We start from the raw sequence: 27,445 nt of genomic DNA on the forward strand, positions 1-27,445 counted from the left end.
TTGCTCAGGGACTTTTTCATAGCTCTTCTTGAACTCGGCAACGGACTCCTCGAAGGAAGGTTCGATGACATCTGCTCCGGTCCGTACCGGAGCCGAAGGTATGATCTACATCGTGAGCCTTGATAAAAAAAGAAAAAAAAAATACTTCGTATTGTTATGGAATATATTGTAGAAATTGCCGAAGTGTGTGAGAGGGGAAGAGAATGGGGAGAGCAGGAGAAGAGCAGATGACGCCTGCATGTAGGCACGGAAGTCCCGACTGGCACGGAACTCGTCCTTGAGCATTGCGGAACTATAACCCATCAGCCAGTAGTTAGGTTTCAGCTCATTATATAAGAACGTGTCCTGTTCTATAGTTAGTAGTCTTGTTCCTGATCCTTCCGAATTTCACGTGGCTTCTGTTCTGCAGTCTATTGATTGAATGCCTGGCAGTATGAAGCGACATCTGCAAGCAAGGCCAAGGAAAAGTAGTGGATTGTTGCACGCCATCCGGCACTGTTGGTTTGGAGGTGCCTCTCCTTGTTAGATGCTTTCTGTTGTTGTTCATTCAGCTGTTGACAATAGATGTGCATGGGTCTTGATATGACGCTGTCATAATGATTTGAAATGGCCCGGTAGCTTGTTCCGAGTATGTGAATACATATAGCCTTCACTAGACAGATGAAAATGAACCTTCGGTTATCATTGCAACTTGGTGAGGTAGAAGGAGTGATGTTGTTTGTGAATCGGTGATAGGCAGAGCATAGAGCGAGTGGCCGTAGGGAGCTCAAGTGCGTGCCGATAGCGGAGGACCGCATGTCATCACAAAGCGAACTCCGACTTTCCATCTAATTCTCACCATCGCCTCCGTCGACTTCCCATCTCTCTCGTGCGGCATGGGGTCTGTGGTGCCCGTCTGTCTTTTGAGATAGAGCTACTCACATATAACAGACCGAGCCGTCCCCCCGGATTCTCGATTACGACCGATTCGAAGTCATGTTCACCTCTTTCACGGGCAACTCCCGCCGCCCCCGGCAAGTGAACCTTGCAGGCCGCAACAATAATCCCTTCGCCGCCTATCCTTCCGGAAGACAGAATCCTCACGGCTCCGGCCCTCAGAATACCCTTGCGATTGCACAGCAGGAGCGTCTCCAACGACAGTACGAACGAGATCGGTTAGGGGCGAGCCGGGTCGTACAGCGAACATGGAGGGGTTATCGGAGCAGGAAGATAACGCGTGCGGAGTGGCGGGCGGATTGGGATACCATCGAGGCTAGAAGGACAGCTTCTCTGCCTGCGTTCGATGCTCTAGCGAAACAGCAAGATAGCGCAATCCCGTCAGCGCCTCCGTTCGGAGATGCTGCAGGGTGCCTGTCTCAGCTACACCTCCTGGTTCAGTTTATTGAATCATGGAACGCCGGGGACATTGTACGCTTGGTGTATTTCTCGGATGCTTTCCAGAAGACATTACATGAAGTACCCTCACTGTCGACGGAGGGAGAATGGACGAACCTTCTCAAGCGGCTGGCGGAGATCACATTGCGAGTCCTGCACTCCGCAAGTTCATCGACTGTGCCCGCCTTTGCTGTCGATCAGCTCCTCCAACTCCTGATATTCCTCACAGGCCTCATTCCAAAACCGATGGCACGTCTTGGACGGGAATACTACTCCGCCATGGCTTTCCTCACAAAGAACTATGACTCAATATCGAACCGATTCCCGTTGTCTAAACCAGCTCTTGTGCAGAGCGTCCTTGCCTTGCTATTACCCATCACCTCCGAGACTCTTACTGCCTACGAGTGGTTTGCCAAAAGCTATCTCACCCTCCCCGACCTTTTACAAATACTCGGATCGTTGGACACTTTGGCGAACAATATCAATTACAAGCTGTTAACGTCTGCCTTGGCGCCTCTACATACTGAGCTTGGTCAGAAACAACGCTTGGATGATGTGGATTCGCGACTATGGCTGCTGGCGTATTTCATATTTTTCCACAGATATGCTTTGGGCAGCCAGGCCGCGCACCATTCGCCCGAGCTCGGGTTTGTGAAGGTTGTTTCAGAACTGTTGAATTCGACAGCGGTACAGATCTCCCGCCGGTTGGAGGCTGAGGAGTCTGCAGATTTTGACGAGGATAATAGCGGGCCCAACTTGCATCCGTTTATCAAGGATCAACTGTTTAGCCTGGTCAACCAGACGAGCATCACTGGCCTTCTTTCGCAACTTCAACCTACTCACCTATCTCAAGGCGAGCTTTCCAACCATGCTTCTGATGCTTCGAGAGAAGCCAAAGCTCTAGCGAACTATGCGCTGACACTTTTGAGAGTCTTCCCTCGACGTGGTGATGATATTCGCATGTGGATATACTTGGGCTCCGCTGCTGCAGACCAGTCAGATGGATCGGATTCAAGAATTCCAGCAATCAAATACTTTTGGCATGCATCTCGCTCTAGTAGAGTCTTTGGTGCCATCAGTCGAAATTCGGCGAAAGTGTTGCCGCTGTTGAAGCCAGTGGACCCGAGGTCTGAACCGCCTGGTTTGTCCCAGACCGACAGAGACCAGGAATGGACGACCATCCTTCTCTTCCTTGAATTGTATACATTCGTTCTGAAGGTTATGGATGATGATGAGTTTTTCTCCAGCGACTCTTCCTTCACTGCCTCCTCGAATTCACGTGTGTCGTGGACTCGAGAAAGCGCCCTTCCTCTTCACGACATCAAAGAGATGACCATTTTCCTCAAGAACCTTGCATTTACTCTTTACTGGAACTCAGCTGATCTGACCGATAATGAGACAACTCGTGATAGTGGGGGAATTGGAAGTTACTTCAACACAACCGTTCCACAACCGGACACGATAGCAAGTGTCAAGGATATAGATAATAAGAACAAAGAGAAAGGGCTGCCCGGTGTGACGGGCATTCCACTTGACTACTTTAAAGGCCTTGTTACTGGTCTTTTGAGGATGATCCATGAGCGTGATTCACGACGCAAGTTCCTTCCTGGCAACCACTGGCTAATGACCAGTCGCTTTGACATGGAAGGATTTATCCCCGCCGTCGTCGCTGAAGAAGAGAGCAGACATCAGCTTCAAGACGAAGACGATGAGGTTGAAGATGATTTGATGACAGACGACTACGATGAGCCATCTCTCGGGCTTGTTGGAACAGGCCGCGCTCAACAGGCGCGTCGTATCGAGGCCCTGCGCCGCCGCCAGCAACAGGCCGCCCGTCGAAAACAACTGGAGGCTGTTGCTCCACGACTCGAAATCCTGAAGAATATGCCATTTTTCATCCCGTTCCACACACGAGTACAGATATTCCGTGAGTTCATTTACCGCGACCAGATGCGTCGAAGACAGGGGTACATTGACCCCGACTCATGGCGGATGTCGGTAGCACATGCTTCTATGGGCCGCATGATAGACGGGCGCAACCCGTTGCACGATATCCTAAGCCGACACCATGCCGACATTCGGCGCGAGAGTTTGTTTGACGACGCGTTCAAGCAGTTTTACGACCTTGGAGAGGGTCTCAAGGAGCCGATCCAAATTACTTTTATTGACAAGTTCAATGCCCCGGAAGCAGGTATTGACGGCGGCGGTGTTACCAAGGAATTTCTGACCAGCGTCACGAATGAAGCATTCAAGTCCTCAACCGGCTTGAAGCTGTTCGAGGAAAATGACCAACACCTGCTCTACCCTAGTCCGGTCGCAGTTGAGCAACGAAAGGAGAATATGCGGCAGCTTGGAATGACGGAAAACACAGCTGAGTGGAACGAGCAGGTTCGCGATCTGCTCCGGCGATATGAGTTCTTAGGCCGAGTCATTGGAAAATGTCTCTATGAAGGAATCCTCGTCGACGTCAGTTTTGCGCCGTTCTTCTTGCTGAAGTGGGCTCTGACGGGCGGAGTGAGTTCCGCTCAGCGCGAGACGGCGTACCGAGCCAACCTTAACGACTTGAAGGATCTGGATTCCGGGCTTTATCAAGGTTTGGTACGTGCATCACTGTCTATCTAGACAGAACCGCCGCTAATTCTTGTACTTTTCCAGCTCCAACTGAAGAACTATCCTGAAGACGTGGAAGATTTTGCGCTGAATTTCACCGTCACCGACACGGTACCACTTTGGGATGGAGGTCATCGGGCAATAACTCGCGATTTGAAGAGCAACGGTTCAGAAACAGCCGTCACAAATCAGAACCGTTTGGTGTACATCTCTTACATTGCCCGCTACCGGCTCCAGGTACAGCCGGCCCTGCAGACCAACGCCTTTCTCCAAGGTTTGGGGCAAATCATTCAACCATCATGGCTCTCAATGTTCAATCAATCCGAACTACAGACACTAGTCAGTGGCGAGTCAGGTGACATTGACGTTCAGGATCTACGACATAACACTTTGTACGGTGGGGTGTATACAATAGGCGACGACAGAGAAGAGCACCCGACAATCAAGCTATTTTGGGAAGTTATGGAAAAGATGACGAACGAAGAGCGGCGGAAGGTGCTTCGGTTCGTGACCTCGACGCCTCGGGCACCGTTGTTAGGTTTCAGCCATTTGAATCCACGGTTCAGCATTCGCGACTCGAGCGAGGACCAGGAGCGGCTGCCCAGTACGAGTACTTGTGTGAATCTGCTGAAGCTGCCGCGGTACCAGAGTGCGGTGGCGCTGAGAGAGAAGCTTCTGTACGCGGTGAACTCGGGGGCGGGATTTGACCTGAGTTAGTTGTACCTACTTATGATAATGAACATACTTTTGGACTATACTGCCTGTACTGAAGTGCTCTTTTCCTCGTAGGCAAACTGGGTGTCAGCTGGAAGGGAAACCCTTAAAGCAGCCACACCTTAGCCGAGAAAGGATTAGCGGCTACCGTAAACAGACTAGCTGTTACCACAAACAGCATAGCGCGATAAAAAAAAAAAAAAAAAAAAAAAAAAAAAAAAAAAAAAAAAAAAAAAAAAAAAAAAAAAAAAAAAAAAAAAAAAAAAAAAAAAAAACTGCAAGGCGGTGGTGACAGTTTTTTTGGCACGCCCACATCCACCACTTCCACTTCTTTCTGTCTTCGATCTTCTCCCCTCCTCAAAGACTCTCCCTCTTTCATTCTTCTCGCCCATCCTCCCTTTTTTCGATCTCCCGAGAGAAAAAAACTCCAAAAAAAACCCGGAAAACCGAAAAAAAAGTTAAATATCCCAATCCTCCTTCGCAGATTCTCAGATCTTATCTGAATCTATATCTCTCGACTGTGCGGTGTGTACGTCTTGTGTGGTCGATTTCCCGTCTCGCTGCCGACTTTGCCTCATAACAAGTGATCGCGTCCTTTCGCATCGCCAAAAAATCCAAATTCAATCTCATCCTCACCTTCTCACGTGCGTCTTCCCTATCTTTCACGAGTGCGTACGTCGCTCGTGCTTGTTGTGCTGCCTTCACTGTTTCGCGACCGCCTTTGATTCCTTCCCCTCCCCTTCTTGTGGGATCGATCTCTGGAGAAAAAAACCTGACTGCGCATCGAGTCTGCGTTCTGTTCGAGGTTTTCTCTCTGGTACACATCCTCTCATCGTGCTTCGCGTCATGGTCTCAGCTTGGTTTTGCTATCACAGCTTAGCGGGCTGAGAATCCATGACTGCTACACCCGTGCCCTGTGCCTTTCAGCTCCTTCATTGCTTGACAGTTTCATCAGCCTTTCACAAACTTCCAGACAGAAAGCTTGCTCCTGCTAACACCGTTTGTATCTCACAGTTCCCTTAGTCAAAATGTCCGCTGAAGCTTCTACCACCCCCGCCCCCGCCGAAAACCCTGCCAACGGCACCCCCGACAACGCCGCTGCCCCCGAGGTCACCGCTGTCGACGCCCCGGCTACCACCTCCCAGCCCCACTCGGCATCTCTCTATGTCGGTGAGCTTGACCCCTCCGTGACGGAGGCTATGCTCTACGAGCTCTTCTCCTCCATCGGCCAGGTCGCCTCCATCCGTGTCTGCCGTGACGCCGTCACCAGACGCTCGCTCGGATACGCCTACGTCAACTACAATGATACCGCTCACGGTGAACGCGCTCTTGATGAGCTGAACTACACCTTGATCAAGGGCAAACCCTGCCGTATCATGTGGTCTCAGCGTGACCCCGCTCTGCGCAAGACTGGCCAGGGCAACGTCTTCATCAAGAACCTCGACAATGCCATCGACAACAAGGCTCTCCACGACACCTTTGCCGCCTTCGGTAACATCCTCAGCTGCAAGGTCGCTCAGGATGAGTTCGGTGTCTCCAAGGGTTACGGTTTCGTCCACTACGAGACTGCTGAGGCTGCCAACATGGCCATCAAGCACGTCAACGGTATGCTTCTCAACGACAAGAAGGTCTTCGTCGGCCACCACATCTCGAAGAAGGACCGTCAGAGCAAGTTCGAGGAGATGAAGGCCAACTTCACCAACATCTACATCAAGAACATCGACCCCGAGGTTGAGGACGACGAGTTCCGCAAGCTGTTCGAGAAGTTTGGTGAGATCACTTCCGCCACTCTGAGCCGTGACTCCGAGGGCAAGAGCCGCGGTTTCGGTTTCGTCAACTACTCCACCCACGAGAGCGCGCAGGCCGCCGTGGAGGAGATGAACGACAAGGAAGTCCGCAGCCAGAAGCTCTACGTTGGCCGTGCCCAGAAGAAGCACGAGCGTGAGGAGGAGCTCCGCAAGCAGTACGAGGCTGCCCGCATGGAGAAGGCCTCCAAGTACCAGGGTGTCAACCTCTACGTCAAGAACCTGACTGACGACGTTGACGATGAGAAGCTCCGCGAGCTTTTCGGCCCCTACGGTACCATCACCTCCGCCAAGGTCATGCGCGACACCCAGCCCGCCGAGCCCGCTCCTGCTCCTGAGGATGAGAACAAGGAGTCCAACAAGGAGAACGAGAAGGCCGCCGAGGGTGAGGAGAAGCCCGCTACTGAGGAGAAGGAAGGCGAGCAGAAGACCGAGAAGAAGTCTCTCGGAAAGAGCAAGGGCTTCGGTTTCGTCTGCTTCAGCAGCCCCGACGAGGCCTCCAAGGCTGTCACTGAGATGAACCAGAGAATGGTCAACGGCAAGCCTCTCTACGTCGCTCTTGCTCAGCGCAAAGATGTCCGCCGTAGCCAGCTCGAGGCCAGCATCCAGGCCCGCAACAACATCAGACAGCAACAGGCGGCTGCCGCTGCCGGTATGCCCCAGACCTACATGCAGCCCGCCGTTTTCTACGGTCCCGGCCAGCAGGGCTTCATCCCCGGTGGTCAGCGTGGCGGCATGTTCCCTCCCCAGCCTGCTATGATGATGGGTGTCCCTGGTGGACGTCCCGGTCAGTACCCCGGTCCCTTCCCTCAGCAGGGCGGACGTGGCGTTGGCCCCAACCAGCAGCTTCCTCCCAACTTCCAAGGCCTCCCCATGGGCATGCAGGGCCCTGGTGGCATTCCTAACGGCATGTACCCTCAGATGGGTGGCGTTCAGTTTGGTCGTGGTGGTGGCCGTGGTCAGGTCCCCGGAATGGGCGGTCCCGTCCGTGGTGGCTACGGCGGTGGTCGTGGTGGTTTCCCCGTTCAAGGTATGCGCCCTGGCCAGGGTGGCCGCGGACAGAATGTCGGTCAGCCTGGACCCGCTGAGGCCGCTGGTGGTCTCTCCGCCGCTACTCTCTCTGCCGCTCCTCCCGCCCAGCAGAAGCAGATGCTCGGTGAGGCTCTGTACCCCAAGATCCAGGCCGCTCAGCCTGAGCTGGCTGGTAAGATCACTGGTATGCTCCTGGAGATGGACAACACTGAACTGCTTGGACTGTAAGTCTTTTATCACTTTCCGTACTTGCGAACATATACTAATTTGTGCAGTCTCGAGGATGACGAAGCTTTGCGCGCCAAGGTCGACGAGGCTCTTAGCGTTTATGACGAGTACATGAAGAACAAGACTGATGAGCCGGCTGCTGAGAAGCCCAAGGAGGCTGCTCAGGAGACCCCTGCTGAGGAGAACAAGTCGTAAATGTGGTCACCACTTTCCTCGACTTCATGCTCTGCGGGCAACCATGTCGGATATTGTCCCGCGTTCTATTTTTGATGACATGACCTACCCATTGAATTAACGATTCATCTCTTCCATTCCGCATCCCCCTTATTCTCATTATCTCCGCCTCTACTCTCCCCTATTTCCTTTTACATTTTTCAGATTTTTTTCCCTCCTGGTCCTGATATCCCTGGGTTCCCGACGTTCTTATGTAGGACGGGAGAAAAGTTATGTTCCGATTTCATGGCTTTTTTCTTTCTGTGACGAGAGGGAGGAAGTTGTGATGTCTTTAGCTTCTTACCTGCTCGTCTACTGAGATACGAGTGTAATATAGACTTATGACTTCCTCACGGATTTTAGTAGTTTCCCAACTCGTAGCTTGCCTTTACCTTAACTCCAACGTACGATCTACCTATACACATCTATATAAGCGTTAGATATCATCGTTAGAAAGTCGGATACTGCTGCCCAAACAAATCCATCAGGCTCGAGAAGTTTCCCTCCTGCAAGAGATCAACCATATTCATGTCCAGATCTAGCGAAGTGTCCCAGTCTGCATCTTGACCATCTTGCTGTCTCGACGCCTCAACGCCAGGGCCAGATAATCCCGATCCATTACCTCCAAGAGCATGGATATCTGCATCAATCGCCTGGGTCTGACTCCGGTTTTGGGTCTGTGTAAATGTGGAAGTGTGCTCTATACCTGACGCAAACGCAGACGCAGACGCAGCATCGAGTTTCCGCTTCTTCCGCATCTGCGGAAACGTCGCTGCCGTTTGTATAGACGATGCGTTCGCGTTGGCGTCTACCGTGAAACTTCTCGGATCTGCCGTCGCAGTACTGGTGGTTTGATTTTGACCTGCCGTGACTCCGGTAGTAACGGTGGCGGTATCACCCCTCGAAACAGCCCTCAGGAGTAACGTCAAAGCCCGATGGCAGTGCTTCGCGGGCTCCCATTGCGTCGACATACCCCTTAATATGTCGAGGCAGGTGTTTATTTCTCTTTTCAGAACACAACAAATCGTCTAGTCAGCCAGTCTCATTCTCATTTACTAGATGGGATGGGTTTTCAGGGAGGACATACAAAACCCCCTTACCCAGAACATATTGCCCCAACTGACACGCAAACGCCAAAACAAGTCCCGCCATCCAAGCCGCGGATAGAAACCCCGGCCAGAAGAGGGCCTGGCGGCATTCGCGCTGGGCGTTGAGAGCGAGGAGGATATGCCGCGCTGCTGAGATGCAGGATTGCAGCGCGGATGCGAATTCGGGGGTTGTGTTGGGGAGGCTTAGGGCTGGTCTGTGCAGCAACAAAAGGAGGTGGTGGTAGAGGATTGTGAAGAAGGGGGTGTAGTTGAAGGGGGTTTCGATTTCGGTTTCTATTTCGGTTTGAGTTTCGGATGGTCTTGCGAGGGTTGGTGGGTGGTGCGGGTGCGGTTTTGGTTTGGGAGGAGAGGGTGGCAGATCGAGACTATTCCACCATTTATGGACGGATGTCGTGAGAAGCAGAACGGAAGTCTGTGATATTGAGCGGACGTAGATCGATTTATGAAACAGCTCGAGCGCTTCACCCGTTAATTTCCCCGACTGGACGTAGCTAGCGAAAGGCGTTTCCTTCCTCGCCTGCTCGGCTTCGCCTTCTGTTTGCGGGATGGCAAACTGCGATGTATCTGCCTCTGGAATTGGTAGATGCTGAAGCGGTTTATGCACTTCCGGCCGTCCAGGCGGGCAGACGTCGACGTCGGAATCTTGGATGCCGAGTGGAAGACCCAACGCCTGGCTGAGATATCTGTCGAGAGCATACGCAGACCAGAAGATCCGCTTACGGAGATGGCGATGTTGTGAGGACGCTGAGAGCTCGCGGTAGCGGAAGGGACATCTATGGAGGCCTGCGTGGAGCATTGAGCGGAGCATGCACCCGCCTACGGTGGATGCTGTGCGCAGGGACATGGTAGCTACCAGGTAGAGCTGGGAGGCGAGGAGAGCCTGGAGGGAGAGGAGATCGTGGCGCGCTGTGAGGGGGCTCAGGAGGGTTTGTATGCTTGTGCTTATAGGGGGTTGAATCCTGCATTCTGGCGGGAGTTGGAGATCAGGGCTGGTGAGGCTTGCCAGGTGAAAGACGCATTGGAATATTGTTGTCCACGAGATATTGTGTTTGTTTCGTGATGTGTTTTGGAATTGAGGGTCACTCTGGCTTTGTTCTTGCTCTAAGTATAGCGATTCCATGGCGTGCAGGAAAGTGGGTCCATGGAGAAAGGGGAACAATGGGTGCCAGACTTTGAAGTAGACCATCATCAGGTCGCGGGCGAGATGCTGCGGGGGCGCTTGGCCGAGGACACAGGCGATTGAGGAATCATATTCCCACTGCGAGACTGGTGTTTGCCCAGCTGAAGTCGGATACAGAGTGACTTCGCTGCCGACGAGTGTTTCTTCAGCTTGGGGGAATTCGCTGGACGAGTTGCCAAATGCCCGGCGGACGGTGTTGATGAAGAAGACGCCGCTGGACGAGCCGACAAACTGGCTCTCTTGGGGCGACTGCGCTGTCAGTGAGCCGATCTCGGGTGTTTCCATTTTGATCATCTTATTGCATTTGCTGGAGGTAATAGCACCTGAATGTATGGTGGTGAAAGAAGATGAAGGGGAAGTGGGAAAAGTTGGGATGAAGTCGAAGAAACCGGAAGATCTTGTTCCGGACTATACAACACCAATGCCACTAAGTCCATTCGCTCATTCTATATTCTACTGCTACTTACAGTCGGTCAATCTCAGCAATAACTGCATCGACCACATCCTGCGTCTTTGCCTTCCCTCCCAGATCCGCTGTCAGTATTCCAGCCTCGCAGACTCGCTCAACGCAGCCCATCAGCTTGTCTCCAGCCTCCTTCTCACCCAGCCAACTGAGCATCTCGGCAGCAGACCAGAAAGTGGCTACAGGATTCGCTACTCCTTTTCCCATGATATCGAACGCACTCCCATGTACCGGCTCGAAGAGAGAAGGATTCTTCCTCGTTGGATCCAGGTTACTCGACGGAGCAACCCCAATAGAGCCCGCCAAACCCGCCGCTAGATCCGACAGAATATCCATATGTAAATTCGTGCCCACGATCGTATCAAGCGAGTCCGGCTGGGCAACCATGCGGATCGTCATCGCATCAACCAGCATCATGTCCCACTGCACGTCGGGGAAGTCCCTCGCGACCTCCTCGGCCACCTCGTCCCAGAGAACCATACCATGACGCATGGCATTGCTCTTTGTCACCACGGTGAGCTTCTTTTGCGGCCTTGACCGGGCCGTCTCGAATGCGAACCGCATGATCCGTTCAATTGCTACACGGGTGAACACCGCTACCTCGGTAGCCGCCTCCCATGGGTGTCCGATGTGGCTGCGCCCTCCTTGGCCGCAATACTCGCCCTCTGAATTCTCGCGAACAAGGACCCAGTCGATGCCGTTATTGGCTGTGCTGAGGGGACTCTTGGTACCAGGGAATGTACGGACGGGACGAACGTTGGCGAATAACTGGAGGGGGCTTCGGATCTTCAAGAGCAGGCCCCAAAGGGAGACATGGTCGGGGACATCTACAATATCGTGGTTAGTCTCCAATTTAGGGGTGACCTTTGGAAAGGAATATCATACCAGGATCACCGACAGCACCAAACAGACAAGCGTCGAACTTGCGGAGGACATCCAAGGCATCGTCGGACATGAACTGGCCGTGCTCTTTGTAGTAGGTTGTTCCCCAGGGGATAAGGGTGAATTCGATCTGGAAGCCCAGTTTGGCAGCCAGCTTGTTGACGACTTGGATTGTGGCGGAGACCACTTCTGGGCCGATTCCGTCGCCGGGGATTGATGCGATTTTATGCATGTTGATCTTGGAATGCCTTCGGATTGATATTGAGCTGCCTGTGTGCGGAGGTACTGTTTGCCGGCATTTATGTAGTATCTTGATCTATACCGGCAGAACTATTAGGCGACAGCTCAGCCGGACCCGCAGTCTCTATCGAATCACTGGGGCCTTTAATATCCGTTACTCATTTATTCTACCATGTTAGGCTCTCGTTCTCAGAGCTTGAGGTGGAGATATTCTGCAAATAGCATCGGTAGCGGCACATTTGCTGCGGTCTCAGCGCATCGACGTTAACTCCAATAGCTTGATAACGAGCCACCTTTCGATCATTCGGACCGTAATAAATCGATTCCGAAGCCAGTAAAGTACTTCGATTCATGAATGACAATCCAACTTCTCTTATATCTACATTTTAAACCAGAGTCTTCGACACTTCAATAAGAATCACGTGACACTGAACATTCTCTGCCTGCTCTGACGCGAGATGCGATTGGCCTCAACTCTCTTGTCACTGCATCATCACCTTATTCCTCAGAATGCCAGCCCGAGCCCAGTCCCGGATTACAACAGCCTGTAACGCCTGTCGAACGCGCAAACAAAAGGTAAGAATGTCTCCCCAACAGCGACCCAGCTAATCCATCAGTGCAGTGGGAACCGGTAAGCGAAGCACCAACCGCGACAAGCTTAACAAGAACAGAGCCTAACAGAATGAATTGCTAAAAGACCGAAATGCATACAATGTCTCGAGCATCGACGGAATTGCGATTGGCCTGAGCAATTGAAGCGGTATTTTACTTACCTTACCTCCAATCCTGTAACCCAGCCTGGAAAGAGTTCTTTCTTATTGAATGAACGATACATAGAGGACCCGCAAAGGGCTACATCGAGTCTCTCGAGCGCCGGCTACACGAAACAGAGTCCCTTTTGTTAGGGCTTCTAGAGCAGGTCTCTGATTCTCAGTTAGCAGAGGGCATACCCTCCCCACAGTCACAGTCATCGCCAGATCCCAACCCCACGGGGCAGGTCCGATCGGCGTCAGCGTCGGGGGCAGTATCGAGCACGAAACGGGGCAGTGAGCACTGGGAGCTCTACCCGTTGAACTCTGTACAGGGGATCCGAGCCTGGCAGGAGGAGTGTACGCGGCAAGGTCCAGGTCCAGGTTCAGGTCCAGCGCGAGAACGGGCTTCGGTTTCTGCTTTGACTCGTACTTCTACGCCGAGAGTTGATCGCCATCACGCCGCAGTTGGGCAATCTACTACCTCAGCAAATGTAGTCGACCCGCCTTCTATGTCCGTGTCTACCTCGATGCAGGACTCTGCAGCGCAAATCCCACAACCAACGCAGCGACTACGAAAGAGTCCGGAACCGCAGCCGAGCGTGAGTGCGTGGAGTGGAGCTCCGTCAGCCAACTTCCAGCAACGGTTTCTGTGGTAGTTCCTGCAGAAACTCAACGATTCGCTGTTTATCAGTTAGAACTTCCAATTTCCCAGTCTACCCACCCACTCTACGTATGTTATCGCGGGTGTCAATGACATATGGGGTATCATTACTCCCCGACTATGGGGCCTCCTATGGGGCCTCCCCGGCCTCCATATCCCCGCACCCAGCGTGAGTTAAGTAAGGACCGCAGTTGCCCCGCGATGAAGGTCGAATGTGTCGTGAGATTATCAGATACTTGGTGATTGACAGAATAATGGCACTCAGCAAGGTTCGTAACCCGCGAAATATCTGCCCAAAATGGCACCTAAGCTAACAAAGCCCTCCACCAGGTAATAATCGTCGGCGCCGGCCCCTCAGGCCTACTATTAGGCCTTCTCCTCTCAAATGCCGGCATCGCTGTCGACCTCCTCGACGCCGAGTCAACCGTCAGCGACCAGCCGCGAGCAGCACACTATGCCTCCCCCGCAGCTTACGAGCTCGATCGAGCGGGGGTACTCGACGACGTCAAGGCGCGCGGATTCACATTCAAGACGATGGCGTGGCGGAAGCCCGGTACGTCGTTTGTTGCGGGAACCACGACGGAACATCTCCCTGATGACTATCCGCATAAGATGGTTGTGCTTCCGCTTGATCAGTTGGGAGGGTTGCTTGTTGAGCATATTGGGCGCCAAGAGATGGCGAGTGTTAAGTGGAATCATCGCGTTGTGAAGGTTGGGCAGGAGCAGGAAGGGGATTGTGCTTGGGTAGATGTTGAGACGCCGGATGGGATGAAGCGTCTGACGGCGGATTATGTGGTGGGTTGTGATGGGGCGAGTAGTACGGTTAGGAGAGAGCTCTTTGGACCGGAGTACCCTGGTGAGACGCTTAATGCGCAGATTATCGCTACGAATGTAGGCTGCCCCCAACCCCCTCCCCTCCTTCCAACTCCACCAATTCTCATACTCACAAAGACAGGTCTACTACCCCTTCTCAAAATACTACCCCTCCGACTCAAACTTCATAATTCACCCCGACAACCTCTACATGGCCGCAAAGATCACGAACGACGGGCTATACCGCGTGACATACAAGGAGGTCCCCAATCTTACCCGCGAGCAGTACATCGCGCGCCAGCCGAAACGCTACGAGGAGATTCTCCCGGGGAACCCAAAGCCGGACCAGTACACGATCACAAACATCTCGCCGTATAAATTGCAGCAGCGCTGCGCGCAGTCGTTCCGGGTTGGGAGGATACTCCTCGCGGCTGATGCGGCGCATTTGTGTAATCCTTTGTAGGGCACCCCTTCCTCAAAATCCCACCTCAACAAATCCAAAGCTAATACCTTGCATAGCGGCGGCCTCGGCCTAACAGGCGGCATCGCAGACGTCGGCTCACTGTACGACTCACTGCTCGGAATCCACCTCAGCAAAGCCAGCGATACCATATTAACCAAATACGCAGAAATAAGGAGGCAGATCTGGACAGATATAATCGACCCAATGTCGCGCGAGAACTTCGCGCGGCTGCACCAGGACGCGGAGACGGCGCGGGAGAAGGATCCTTTTTTTCGACTTTGTGTGCAGGCGGAGAGTGATCCGGAATTGTCGAGGGAGATTGCGCTGGGGTATGAGAGGTTGAGGGTTGATATGAGGCAATACTGGAGTAGTTAGGTTTGTGTGGTTTCATGTAAGCCATGCACATGGATGTACCTACCTAAGGGTCTTGCACGCGTGAAGACGATTATTTGGATTGGAGAAGCCGCGAGCACATCGCGCCTTCGTTGCGGATAGGACGTCTATCATTCCTGCCTTGTGGGTGCAATAACTGGGTGAGCCTTGAAAAGAAGGAGCGAGGCTCCATCGTGCCTTCCGATCGCGGCTTACGAAATTTAATCCAGAATGTATGCTGCTATCTCCGTTGCTCGTCTTACGCATTGGTTTGTTAATTTCGAGCTCCTGCAGTACCTATTACATTGTAGCCACCATTCGGTATGTGCAACGGACGAGCGACTGGCTCTGCTCGAGTCTTTAGCCATATACAATACAATCCTATCAACCCTCCGTGCCGAGGCTCTATATTGTCTTCGCTATATACAGTCTTTACCCTACCTATCTATACGCCAATCCAACCTTCAAACTTACCTACTCATGGGGCCGAATTAAGAAACGATCTTCTCAGCCCTCAAACCCGCAATCTCTTTCTCCGTGTATCCAATCTCCGCTAGAATCTCATCCGTATGCTCACCCAGCAGCGGTGGCGGTCTCCGGATAGACGGCTCGGCATTCGAGTACTTCACAGGCGGGGATATCACCTTAATCGGGCCGCAGGCGGGATGCGCTATTGTCTGGACCATACCGCGAGCTTGGACTATTTCCGAACAAACCCAACGTTAGCTAGACCTCCATACCAGCTGATAACCTCGATTTATGGGGAAGACAAACCATGCTCATGCTCCATCGTCCCCTTAACATCATTAACAACAGCAAAGGGTAACCCGCTTCCCTCGAACCGTTCCTGCCATTTTTTCGTTGACGACTTGCGCGTTTCAGCTTCGATGAGGGGCTCAAGGATAGATCTGTTAGCGACGCGGTCAGAGTTTGTGAGGAAGCGGGCGTCGCTCTTCCATTCTGGTTTGGATAGTCTCTCGCAGAGGATCCCGAAGAGTCGATCGTTTGCGCCCCCGACGAAGATGTCCCCATCCGCTGTAGGGAAGGACTGGTAGGGGACGACGGATGCTATGTCCCATTAGCATAGTCACCTTATAAATATTTTGGGGGGAACATACGATGCGCAGTCCCCCACCTCCCAGTATCCCTCTCCCCACTCACAAGCACACTCTCACCCATATTCGCCAGCGTCGCAACCTGGCAATCACTGAGACAAACATCCAAATGCTGACCCAGCCCATCCTCATCCATTTTCCTCGCATAAAGCGAAGCAAGAATACTCTGCACAGCATACAACCCCGTCGTCAAATCCGTAACCGCAACACCAACCTTCACCGGCGGGCCATCGCGACTCCCCGTTAAATGAGCGAGACCGAATTCCGCTTCCACCATTACATCGAAGCCAGGTCTATTGCTGTATGGCCCTGTCTGGCCGTAGCCTGTGATCGAGGTGTAGATCAGGCCGCGGTTTAGGTTTGAGAGGGTCGCGTAGTCGAGGTTGTATTTTTGGAGGGTGTTGGGGAGGTAGTTCTCGACGAGGATGTCGGCTTGGCTGGCGAGTTTGTGGATGATTTTTTGGCCGTGCGGGGATGCGAAGGAGAGGGCTAGGGAGCGTTTGTTGCGGTTGACCTTGTTTTGTCTCCTCGGTTAGATTATATCCATGTGGAGTAGAGGACCTTAGAATGGTCGGGGCACAAACAGAAAGGTAATACGCACTCTCGCCGTTTCCGTCTCGGCCATCGAGGTACAGTGCGTAGGGTGGTCCCCAGGCGCGCGTGTCATCCCCTCGCACGGGGTGTTCGATCTTGATGATGTCTGCGCTGGAGTCCGAACCGGTTAGTTGCGACTATTCGGACATTCGGAGCTTGGGCTGGGGAACTGGAAGCGCACCCAAGATCACCTAGTATTTGAGTGCAGTAAGGCTATTGAATTGGTTAGATTGTGGCCGATTTAGATTTTGAGGAGAGGGGCCGAACCCCTGCTAGAACGCGACTGAGATCGAGAACTTTCAGGCCTGCGAGAGGGAGTTTCTTGTTCTTCTTCGTGCTGGCTGTTGCCAGGGTGCGGATAGCGATGCCATGGGGCTTGAACAGGGTGAGAGGGAGTCGAGGGAGGAGCATATCGAGTGTGCTTTGGTGTTGTGTACTGAAGTTGGAGAAAATGATTTCTTGAGTTGGAGAAACTTGGAGTGCCCCACCAGTGGGTTCGACCCCACATTATTTCTACAGCTGGTGCGGAGAAGCAGGGAAGAAAGGAGAAAGACATTTTATTCAAAAGGTATCATATCGTATTTACAGCATTGGCTTCAGTTCGGCCGCAACCTTGAACGGAGCTTCCGTCTTGCTGCGGATTTCATCTACAGATACGCCGTCGGCGTGTTCGACCAGGGTGAGACCCTCGGTGGTGCTGACCTCGAATACGGCCAGGTCGGTGATGATCTTCGACACGCAGCGGGGCCCGGTCAGAGGGAATGAGCACTGGGAAAGAATCTTAGGGTTGCCCTTCTTGTCGGTGTGTTCCTGCGCTTGTTAGCATGCACAGCTTTCGATGTAGTTGTGGAGACGTACCATAGTAACAATAACCTTGGTCTTCTCAGGGTTGGCGACCAAGTCCATGGCACCGCCGACACCCTTGACCTTTCCGGGAAGCATGAAGTTGGCGAGGTCTCCGTATTGGCTGACTTGCAGCGCACCAAGCATGGTCAGGTCAATGCGGCCAGCGCGGATCATGCCGAAACTCTCGTGGGATCCGAAGATGGAGGCACCCTTGTTGAGGGTGACAGTCTCCTTTCCGGGGTTGATCAAGTCAGGGTCCTCCTCGCCGGGCTTGGGGTAGCCGCCCAGACCCAGGATACCGTTCTCGGCCTGCAGGAAGACCTCGACGCCTTCGGGAAGGTAGGAGGGAGCGATAAGAGGCATTCCGATACCGAGGTTGACGTACATTCCATCGCGGAACTCCTTGGCGGCACGCTTGACGATGCGTTCGCGACGAGCAGTGGCCTCGCCAGAGCCTGCATAATTAGTATCGCCCAGCTACAACTGTCCAAAAAACTTACCAGCCTGGAGCATCTCGCTAGGGTCTTTGGCGTAGGTGAGTTTCTCAATTTGCTTCTTTTCCGTGCTCTGGATGACTTTGTTCACGTAGATAGCCTGCAAGTGGATCTCCTCGGGCGAGAGCTCACCGACCTCGACAATGTGGTCGGCTTCGACGATGGTGTACTTGGCGTTCTTGGCCATGGCCTCGTTGAAGTTGTTCTGAGCCTTGCGAAATTGACAGTTGCCGAGCTTGTCGGCCTTGTCGGCCTTGATCAGAGCGTAGTCACCAAAAATCGATTCTTCCAGAATGTAAGCCTTGCCCTTGAATTCGCGGGTTTCCTTGGGCTTTGAGTATTCCGCGACCGTTCCGTCCTTGTTGTAGCGCACGGGGAGTTCACCGGTTTGTACTGCATGCATGTTAGAACTTGTTCAGACGGTGAAGAAGATTGAAACATACCGATAGTTCCATAAGCAGCAGGGGTATAGAAAGCAGGGACACCAGCGGCACCAGCAGCGCATTTCTCAGCGATGGTACCCTGGGGAGTCAATTCCAAAGAGAGATCACCGCTAAGGTACATCTTCTCAAAGACCTTGTTTTCACCAATGAACGAAGCAATCATCTTGCTGATCTGACCAGACTCGAGCAATTGACCGAGACCAGCACCAGGCATACCGGCATTGTTGGAGACAACGGTCAAGTCCTTGATGTCTGGGCGGTCACGGACAGCATTTATCAGAGTGTTGGGGACACCGGAGAAACCGAAACCTCCAACAAGGACTGTGGAGGAGCCCTTCATGTCCTTGACGGCTTCGCTAGCAGAGCCACATCGCTTGTCGACAGCAGGTCGCGAGCACGAGGCGGAGAATTGCCGCCGCCAGACGGCGAACGGGCGGACGACCGCAGGGACGGGTCGTGCCATTGTGGGAGATCAGCTCTGGGGAAGGGAGGAGAGGAGAAGGAGCGGAGGAGCTCGAAATAATAAGAAGCGCATGGCCAGCTCCATCGGATCGGCTAGTGGGCATGGAGATAAACCGACAAAGCGATTATCCGGCTTGACCTTTGCCGCTGCCACATCCGATAATCCGACACCGGTCCTCCCCGTCGGCACTACTGGGTCACCGCCTTGTGGGGCCAGCCTGAAGGAAGTAGAGTCACCTGACTTAATCATGCCGCTAGTCGTCCTCCTGTCTAGCGCCACCGTTGGCTGGGGTAGTCGGATGTGCTCTCTTCCGACCATCCTGAGGCATCCTTTCTCCTCGCCATTACCTACCGAACGAACCATTTTCGGTGGCAGAGTCTGCACATTCTGTCACCAGAACAAAGATGTCCAGTCAAAAGGAAGCGACCCAATGTCGGCTGACTTTGGCCCAGCCGCAGCTCCAACGATGAGCTCCAGTTGGTGAGCCGGCTACAGTGCCCTTGAGTGAGATGATAACGCTGTACCACTCTAAATTGAGCTAGGGAGCATTGAAATGTGTTACAATGATGTTTTGCATGGCATCCGACCACTGTATTCCTGCAGAAATGTGTTCGTCTTGGCTGTCAGTAATGACTATATATCCTGTATCTCCTGGTGCCAGAGCCTTACCTGCGGCAGCTACATACAGTTTCTGCTTCTTCTTTACTCCATCTCAGAGCAAGTCAAATCAGGTTATGGAACCCAGCAGTAGCAAGGTAGCTGAGGCGAACTCGGCCATCGCTCAGCTAGCTTTGATGGATGCCTCGAATGTGGACTCCCAGGCCGACATTATCAGTAAATGCCAGACCGTGATCAGTGCTCTGCAAAACCCTGCAGTAGTCGTTGCAGATCTGCTTTCCTCCGTACGTTTGATTTTCTTGTTGACAATGTCAATCAAGCTGACTTTTGATGGACTCGCTAGCAAACGACTCTTCCCTGTCTTACAACGCTCAGTAACATGGGGGCGTTTGAGAAGCTCTCCAGTTCCGAGGGGTCACTGACTGCCAGGCAGCTGGCTCAGAATTGTGCGGCAGATGAAGAGCTGATTGGTAAGATCAATAAGTATGCCTTCGCTCAAGTCTAACAGCTCTTGTCATAGTTCGCCTAATGAGAATTGCAACAGTTTGGGGATGCGTTTCTGAGACAGGTCCTAGATGCTATGCTGCGAACGGTGTCACGAATAAGCTCGCGGCTCCAAGTTATGTATCTGGTCTGCGTTTTGTGTATGGGCACTTTATCCAGCTTCTCCAGGGCTGTACTAACGCAAGACAGTCACTTCATGGGACGCTCGCACGATTGTCTTCCAGAGTATTTCAAGGAGATCGAATATCGAAATCCTAGCAGTAACAACAAGTCTCCGTTCCAGTTCCAATTCGAAACTGATCTCGGGCTCTTTGAGTGGATGGCCGAGTCAAACCCTGAGATGATGCGTGACTTCAGCCTCTTTATGACAACCAATCGTTCGACAGGTCAGCCCTGGACGACACATTTCGATGTCAAGCATCGCATCCTCGGTGGAGTCAAGGTAAACGTTGAAGCACCGCTTTTTGTTGACATAGGCGGTGGAATAGGCCATGATTTACGCCTTGTCAAAGAAGAACTCGGCCACCTAACCAAGGGCCAGCTTGTGGTGGAAGACACACCGTCCATTATCAATAGTGTTCCTGATAGCGTGTATGACGCGAACTTCACATATCTAGCGCACGATTTCTTCTCCCCGCAGCCGACCAAAGGGGCGAGGATCTACAACCTGAAGAACGTCATACATGACTGGCCAGACGACAAGGCTCTTATTATCCTTCGCCATACAGCCGCCTGCCTGAACCCCGAGTATTCAAAGATATGGATTATCGACAGAATCCTGCCCGAGACCGATGCCAACAAGCTTTGTGCGTGGCAGGATATTTGCATGTTGGCGACTCTGGGAGCGCTTGAGCGCACTCAAGAGCAGTGGGATTATTTATTGGCACAGGCTGGTTTGAGGATTACAGATACAATACCGCTGCCTGACGGCTTTTATCTGATTGAGGCTGTGCTAGATGCATAGCGGATTGAGGTCGTTGCTGATGGATACGATTCGATAGGGACACCGGCTGCTCAACCAGCCCGGTATCTTTCGGGAATTTACTAGTTGTTCCTAGATTCGACCGCCTTTTGGGGTGCTTAGGGCATCTGATCCTCTACAGCTCTCGTCTTAGTTTTTGCCTACGATCAACAGCCCTAGCTTACCGTAAGTTTGAAGCTTTGCACTCCAGATCTGGATTCTAGTATTATGATTTTGAATTGTACACTCTTTAGAACCACATGCCAGAAGTGCATCAAGCTGCCCACGTCCTCTTCTCTTGTTTCTGCCCCTAAGCCATGATGTCAGTCTCTGATTGAGGATCCTACAGGCAGTAGTCACTTGAATACTTCGTATATCCGGAATTGCGGAGTTAAGCAGTAATGCAGGTGGGGCCGGCAACTCTCCACACTGTTGTTCTCCGCACGAGGACCCTGGCCTTGCCTCCAGCTTCAACCAACTAAACAATCTGCACTGAACAACAACTCTTCGGGGTCCAAGATCTCAACCTCACTCCCATCCCAGATAAATCTCTCTCCTTCCATCTTCTTTCTCTTCCTGTGACATACACAAAATGTTCCGCCAAGCCCTAACCAAAACCCCCAACGACGTGGTCCTCCTCTCCGCCGTCCGAAGCCCCATAACACGCGCCTTCAAAGGCAGTTTCAAAGACAGCTACCCAGAGGAACTCCTAATGCCCATACTTTGCGCAGCGCTCAAGCGCGCCAAAATCCCCGCATCAGACGTCAACGACGTCCTCATCGGAAACGTCCTCGCCGAGCTGGGTTTCGCGAAAACAGGACGCACGGCGCTTAACGCGGCGGGGTTTCCCAATTCAACGACGTTCCATACCGTTAATCGGCAGTGCAGTAGTAGTCTGCAGGCGATCACGCATATCGCGCACGCGATTAGGGTCGGGCAGATTGAGGTTGGTCTTGCCGGGGGCGCGGAGAGCATGACGAGGAATTATAACCCGAGCCGGGGGATCCCGCGGGATGTATCGCCGCTTGTGCTGCGGAGTGGGGTTAAGGATGCGACGGATTGCTTGATACCCATGTTGCAGACGAGTGAGATTGTTGCGGCTCGGCATGGCGTGTCCCGTGCGGACCAGGATGCGTTTGCGGTCGAGAGTCAGCGGCGGGCGGCGGATGCGCAAGCCAATGGGAGATTTGATGAGGAAATTGTACCCATTAGTGCGAGGCGGGTTGAGCCTGAGACGGGGAATGAGACGTTTGAGGTTGTTGAAAAGGATGATGGGGTTCGGGCTGGGGTTACGACTGAGAAGTTGGGCAAATTGCAGCCGGTTTTGAAGGGTGGGTCGTCTACGGCGGGGAATTCGTGGGTTTTCGTTCTTTAAAGCCTAAATTTTGACGGTTGCTAACTAGATTGTAGGTCACAAATCTCCGATGGCGCGTCCGCTACAATCCTCACCAGCCGCGCCTGGGCCGAAGCCCACGGCCTTAAACCGCTAGCCCGCTTCGCCGGAACCCAAGTTGCGGGTTGTGCCCCGGATGAAATGGGCGTTGGCCCCATCGACGCAATCCGGAACCTGTACAAGCACAGCGGTGTCTCACAGAGTGACGTCGACATCTTTGAGCTGAACGAGGCGTTTGCTAGCCAGTCCATCCACTGCATCAGGGAGCTTGGGATCGATATGGACAAGGTCAATCCGAATGGTGGTGCTATTGCCTTGGGCCATCCGATTGGGGCTACGGGGGCGAGACAGACGGCGACTTTGCTTGCGGAGTTGAAAAGGCAGGATAAGGAGGTTGGGGTTGTTAGTATGTGTGCTAGCACGGGGATGGGGGTTGCGACGTTGTTTCTCAGGGAGTAAATGGCTTGTACATGGCCAGCGAAAACTGTACATACAATTAAAAGACAGAACATAAGAACATATCATCCACAGCACATTTTGATGAGTATGCGGGGACTGAAGCTATCCCAGCCCCACCGAGCACTGCTGAGCAACATCGTGGGGCCCCCGGGTTCTGTCTTCATCCTCAAAGACTTCGTCAACAATCTTCTTCCTACACTGCGTTCACCATACCGCCATGGCTACGTCGCTCCTCAGACGGCTGTCCCAGGTCCCCCGCCAGTCAATACACATCGCGCGCACTCCAGCGCGAGGCATTGGCTCCGTCAGTGCGATCGACTCTAGTATATTCCGCACCCTCTTCGGCACAGAAGAAATCAGAAAGGTACCTCCAACCCACGAGATTGATCCCAGTCACAATTCGAAAAAGTCTAACAAAATTTCAGGTCTTCGACGATGAAGCCTACATAACCCGTTGCGTCGAAGCCGAGGCAGCACTCGCGCGAGCCCAGTCAAAATGCAACGTGATCCCTTCGCACATCGGCGAGATAGTCACTTCAAAGGCCCAGGCGTCAACGCTCGACATGGACAGGTTACGGCGAGAGACTGAGATTGTTGGATACCCGATCCTGCCGCTCGTCAGGCAACTGTCTGCAGCTTGCGGCGGAGAGGGTGGGAAATATGTCCACTGGGGCGCGACGACGCAAGATATTATGGATCTGGCCAGTGTGTTGCAAATGAAGGCTGGCTTGGATATCGTTGATCGGTTGCTAAATGAGATAATAACCACGCTGCGCGGATTATCTGTGCGGTATCGCGATACCCCTATGGCTGGACGGACGCACCTGCAACATGCGCTGCCCGTGACGTTCGGGTATAAATGTGCCGTCTGGCTATCTGGATTCCAGCGACATCAACAACGTCTCGCCCAGCTGCGTGAACGGACGCTTCTGGTGCAATTTGGCGGCGCAGCGGGATCACTCGCTTCATTGGGCGAAGGTGATGATGGACTTCGTGTAAGGAAGGCTCTGGCTGAAGAGTTGGGACTCAGCGACCCGCCAATTACCTGGCATGTTGCCCGTGACGGCGTCGCGGAGGTCACTAATTTTCTTGCGCTGCTGGGTGGATCGATGGGGAAGCTCGCGCTAGATATCATTATCATGTCCTCAAATGAGCTAGGCGAGGTCTCGGAACCGTTTGTCCCGCACCGCGGGGCGTCGAGTACGATGCCTCAGAAGCGCAACCCCATCTCATCAGAGGTAATCCTCGCCGCATCAAAGATCCTCCGCTCGAACGCAGGCCTAGTTCTTGATGGCATGGTTGCTGATTTCGAGCGCGCGAGTGGGCCGTGGCATCTTGAGTGGGTTGCCGTTCCTGAGAGTTTTGTCCTCGCTGTGGGTGCGTTGGAGCAGACGCGATTTGCACTTGGTGGTCTTGTTGTGCATGAAGGTGCTATGTTGACAAATTTACGCTCAACAAAGGGTCTTATCGTGGCGGAGGCTGTCATGATGGGGCTTGCTCCATATGTGGGACGACAGAGGGCACATGATATTGTGTATGAGGCTTGTCGGGAGAGTATCGAAAATGGGTGCAGCTTGGAGGAGGAGTTGCTGAAGAGATCTGAGGTTACTGGGAAGATGGAGGTAAAGAGGGTGAAGACCTTGTGTGACCCGGTGAACTACTTGGGAGCGTCGGGCAGGATGGTCGATGATGTTTTGGCAGTTGATTGAACTTGTATCTAGTAAGCACGCATAGTATCCCACACCTACTGTCTTCAACATGGAAAGAGAGACGGGCTGCAGGGTGCAGTCCATGGCTCATCGCACTTTCCTTTGAAAGACATATCTTAGGGAGCGCCAATGCCATCTGATTTGGAACGAGCAACCGACCTCCAGCCCATCGCTCCTGCCTTCCCAAGTGGAACTTCGTGTTCCGAAATAGGAAGGCACGCCAGGTATGTACGCCTGCATTCAGAGGAAAGGACGATCGGCCGATGTGCTTTCCTGTTCTGCATCCTTCCCAGCGTATCTTGGTGGTTGTCGTCGTAGTCCTTGCAGCTCTCTCCACATCCAGCCAGCCCCGCAAACGCAAGCCCTAAGAGCCTCACCCTGAGATCAGGAGTTCCATCCACGTGGAGCTATGGTTCCATGAACTCATTCAGCTTCTCTCCGCTAGTCGTACAACATGTTTTTCAAGCTAATGTGGGCCATCTGGATCTGCTCCACATCCACGCTTCCATACTACATCATGAGGGACAAACTGGGGCGGCAGCATCCCCTTATTTACAGCCCCTTACACAGACAATAAACTCCAGTTCTGACATTCAACCTTTGCTCTTCCCACTATCTGAACTCATAGCATTGATTATCAAAATAACACTCACGATGGGCGACGCTGCGCCCCCAATCACTCCTCGCGTTCCCCAGAAAGACTTCCAAAAGGTCTTCCACTACACCGACACCATGACCCGCAAACCAACCCGCGGCAACGACCCCTACGGGTATATCCCCGGCTTTGGCAATCGACACCAGTCCGAGGTCATTCCCGGAACTCTACCCGCGGGACAGAACAATCCTCAAGCACCGCGTTTCGGACTCTACACGGAGGGCATCACGGGCTCGGCGTTTACGGCACCGAGAGCGGCCAATTTCAGCACTTATATGTATCGAGTTCGGCCGGCTGCTGCCCATGGTATCCTTGACTCGTCATTTGCTTTGCCTTTGAGAACATGGACTGGGCTGCCGCTAATCAGTGCACAGATGGGTATAAAGCAAACATCCCCCACAAAGGCGACTTAGAAAACTGTTTCCTAACCCCAAATCCACGTGTCGCAACGCTCCCCTCACAGGGCGAATGGTCGCCCTTCCCACTCCCACCTTCTTTTGAGAAAATCGACTTTGTAGATGGCCTACATACTCTCGCCGGGAGCGGCGACCCCAACCTGCGCGAGGGCCTAGCTCTCTACGTGTACATGTTCAATACCTCCATGGAGAAGCGCGCATTCTGCAATACGGATGGAGAGTTCCTTATCGTCCCGCAATTGGGGAATCTCGATATCCAAACGGAAATGGGGATGCTTTTCCTACAGCCTGGTGAGATTTGTGTGCTTCCTCGCGGGGTCAGGTTCAAAGTCTGTCTGGGACCTGGGCACGAGGTTGCCAGGGGGTATATCACGGAGATATGGGGGTCTAGATGGGAGTTGCCGGACTTGGGGCCCCTGGGTGGTCATGCACTGGCTAATCCCAGGGACTTCCTCCATCCGGTTGCGTACATCGATGACATTGACGCGCTTCATGCGAGTTGGACGATCGTCAACAAAGCGAATGGCACACTAAACGCCATAGCGCAGGACCACAGTCCATTTGACCTTGTTGCGTGGCATGGGAGCGTTGTTCCTTACAAAGTACGCTTATACTACTAACCACCTTTCCACCAAAATCACAACCTAACAAGTTCTTGAATAAACAGTACGACCTAACTAAATTCTCCTCCCAAAACGCCACCTCGATCGATCACACCGATCCATCTGTCAACATTGTACTCACAGCGCCCTCGCGTGACCCGCACACACCACTAGCAGACTTCCTCTGGTTTGGGCCCCGCTGGGATGTAGCGTCCAATACCTTCCGGCTGCCCTATTTCCACCGCAACGCGGCGACAGAGTTTCTCGCTAGTCTCTATGGAAATGGTCTAGGGCGCTCAGAGGATTTTGCGCCGGGAGGCGGCAGCGTCGAGGTGAGCCATACTCCGCATGGGAATTTCTCGAGAGAGTATGTTTGGGAGTCTAGGGAGCAGGTTAACGAGCCGAGGAGGATACTTGAGAGTATGCATTCCCCATATCTTATTGCTTCCTTATCTCAGCTTCGATTTCGATTTTGTTCGCGGGCTAACGGTTCCTGGTGACAGACCAAATGACAATAATGATCGAAAGCAGCCGGTCCCTACTCTTCACTGAGTATGCGCGGTCTGGATGCGGGGTGTTTAAGGAGCAGGGGACGAATCCGCGGGTTTGGGATACCCTGCCAGATAAGTTCTCGGCTTATCCGAACATCAGGGAGATTCTTGCACAGGTTAAGAAGGACAAGGAGGAGAGGAAGGAGAGGTTGGGGGTTTATTATGATGATGAGAGGTTGGGGGAGTTGTTTAGGCGGTAATGACTGAGTGTTGGTATGATTTAGCTACCGTCTGTTTGTCCATGGACTATCTACCTCGATTGTTGAAGAGATTGTTGAAAGTCAACCAGAGTACGAAATAGTAGTGCACGGCGTAGCAACCTACTGAAATCCTGAAGCACCAGTTTGATCCGTCTGTTTTAAGAGGGCATACTACGCTCAGGCCTCTCCTACAGACTAACCTTAGGCCAATACCCTACAGCCCTGGAGCCCTCTTGATCTGAACCGTATCATGCGTCCGAATAGGCGTACTGAAGCGTATACCGGCACGAGCCATATTCGACTCTCGCGTACCCCCTGGAAGGAGCCAAGAAACCAATTCACTCATAGGTCAATGAGCAAGATTTGTTTGCACCTATATCGCCTCAAGTCCTGTCTTTGTGCAACTCGGGTCCATGTCCGGGATGAGTAAGCGCAAAGAGCGCTGCTGAATCGAGCTAGGCCGAACATTGTCATGGTTCTCCGAAGCCTTTTTATTATGGAGTTGACATAA

The 27,445-nt window shown here is 52.9% G+C and overlaps 10 protein-coding genes across 10 annotated transcripts; 8 read left to right on the plus strand and 2 right to left on the minus strand.

Moving 5' to 3' along the window:
• Positions 1-847: 847 nt before the first annotated feature.
• BDV17DRAFT_261806 (HECT-type E3 ubiquitin-protein ligase) lies at positions 848-4,730 on the plus strand. The gene is made up of 2 exons (XM_073757693.1): positions 848-3,972; positions 4,030-4,730. The coding sequence occupies exons 1-2, from the start codon at positions 976-978 to the stop codon at positions 4,699-4,701; spliced, it is 3,669 nt and encodes a 1,222-aa protein (XP_073616272.1). The 5' UTR covers positions 848-975; the 3' UTR covers positions 4,702-4,730.
• Positions 4,731-5,625: 895 nt separating this feature from the next.
• On the plus strand, positions 5,626-8,358 carry pab1 (polyadenylate-binding protein). The gene is made up of 2 exons (XM_073765083.1): positions 5,626-7,759; positions 7,811-8,358. The coding sequence occupies exons 1-2, from the start codon at positions 5,727-5,729 to the stop codon at positions 7,956-7,958; spliced, it is 2,181 nt and encodes a 726-aa protein (XP_073616273.1). The 5' UTR covers positions 5,626-5,726; the 3' UTR covers positions 7,959-8,358.
• Positions 8,359-8,425: 67 nt separating this feature from the next.
• On the minus strand, positions 8,426-11,842 carry BDV17DRAFT_281414 (uncharacterized protein; the record flags this gene model as incomplete). Its single annotated transcript, XM_073760020.1, has 4 exons — positions 8,426-8,981; positions 9,064-10,535; positions 10,756-11,555; positions 11,614-11,842. The coding sequence occupies 4 exons, from the start codon at positions 11,840-11,842 to the stop codon at positions 8,426-8,428; spliced, it is 3,057 nt and encodes a 1,018-aa protein (XP_073616274.1).
• A 432-nt stretch (positions 11,843-12,274) lies between these two features.
• On the plus strand, positions 12,275-13,367 carry BDV17DRAFT_75078 (Zn(II)2Cys6 transcription factor domain-containing protein). The gene is made up of 4 exons (XM_073765084.1): positions 12,275-12,426; positions 12,468-12,481; positions 12,548-12,610; positions 12,688-13,367. Exons 1-4 carry the CDS (start codon positions 12,361-12,363, stop codon positions 13,256-13,258), a joined length of 714 nt encoding a protein of 237 aa, XP_073616275.1. The 5' UTR covers positions 12,275-12,360; the 3' UTR covers positions 13,259-13,367.
• Positions 13,368-13,517: 150 nt separating this feature from the next.
• Positions 13,518-14,914, plus strand: BDV17DRAFT_290751 (FAD-dependent oxidoreductase; the record flags this gene model as incomplete). Its single annotated transcript, XM_073761981.1, has 4 exons — positions 13,518-13,532; positions 13,594-14,154; positions 14,219-14,535; positions 14,596-14,914. 4 exons carry the CDS (start codon positions 13,518-13,520, stop codon positions 14,912-14,914), a joined length of 1,212 nt encoding a protein of 403 aa, XP_073616276.1.
• A 488-nt stretch (positions 14,915-15,402) lies between these two features.
• Positions 15,403-18,866, minus strand: BDV17DRAFT_281416 (CoA-transferase family III domain-containing protein; the record flags this gene model as incomplete). Its single annotated transcript, XM_073760021.1, has 10 exons — positions 15,403-15,611; positions 15,686-15,979; positions 16,030-16,540; positions 16,611-16,731; positions 16,802-16,833; positions 16,888-17,041; positions 17,207-17,430; positions 17,479-17,921; positions 17,967-18,353; positions 18,404-18,866. The coding sequence occupies 10 exons, from the start codon at positions 18,864-18,866 to the stop codon at positions 15,403-15,405; spliced, it is 2,838 nt and encodes a 945-aa protein (XP_073616277.1).
• Positions 18,867-19,199: 333 nt separating this feature from the next.
• On the plus strand, positions 19,200-21,220 carry BDV17DRAFT_261817 (S-adenosyl-L-methionine-dependent methyltransferase). The gene is made up of 5 exons (XM_073757694.1): positions 19,200-19,488; positions 19,545-19,768; positions 19,828-19,954; positions 20,005-20,128; positions 20,178-21,220. Exons 2-5 carry the CDS (start codon positions 19,601-19,603, stop codon positions 20,950-20,952), a joined length of 1,194 nt encoding a protein of 397 aa, XP_073616278.1. The 5' UTR covers positions 19,200-19,488; positions 19,545-19,600; the 3' UTR covers positions 20,953-21,220.
• A 112-nt stretch (positions 21,221-21,332) lies between these two features.
• BDV17DRAFT_298223 (thiolase family protein) lies at positions 21,333-22,807 on the plus strand. Its single transcript, XM_073763646.1, has 2 exons — positions 21,333-22,305; positions 22,360-22,807. The coding sequence occupies exons 1-2, from the start codon at positions 21,542-21,544 to the stop codon at positions 22,799-22,801; spliced, it is 1,206 nt and encodes a 401-aa protein (XP_073616279.1). The 5' UTR covers positions 21,333-21,541; the 3' UTR covers positions 22,802-22,807.
• A 211-nt stretch (positions 22,808-23,018) lies between these two features.
• Positions 23,019-24,510, plus strand: BDV17DRAFT_290756 (class-II fumarase/aspartase family protein; the record flags this gene model as incomplete). The annotated part of the gene is made up of 2 exons (XM_073761982.1): positions 23,019-23,165; positions 23,227-24,510. The coding sequence occupies 2 exons, from the start codon at positions 23,019-23,021 to the stop codon at positions 24,508-24,510; spliced, it is 1,431 nt and encodes a 476-aa protein (XP_073616280.1).
• A 654-nt stretch (positions 24,511-25,164) lies between these two features.
• Positions 25,165-26,934, plus strand: BDV17DRAFT_281443 (RmlC-like cupin domain-containing protein; the record flags this gene model as incomplete). The annotated part of the gene is made up of 4 exons (XM_073760024.1): positions 25,165-25,471; positions 25,540-26,183; positions 26,249-26,603; positions 26,687-26,934. 4 exons carry the CDS (start codon positions 25,165-25,167, stop codon positions 26,932-26,934), a joined length of 1,554 nt encoding a protein of 517 aa, XP_073616281.1.
• Positions 26,935-27,445: the final 511 nt, after the last annotated feature.

Source organism: Aspergillus undulatus (genome assembly GCF_047715775.1).
Source record: "Aspergillus undulatus strain CBS 261.88 unplaced genomic scaffold BDV17scaffold_20, whole genome shotgun sequence".
NCBI lineage: Eukaryota > Fungi > Ascomycota > Eurotiomycetes > Eurotiales > Aspergillaceae > Aspergillus > Aspergillus undulatus.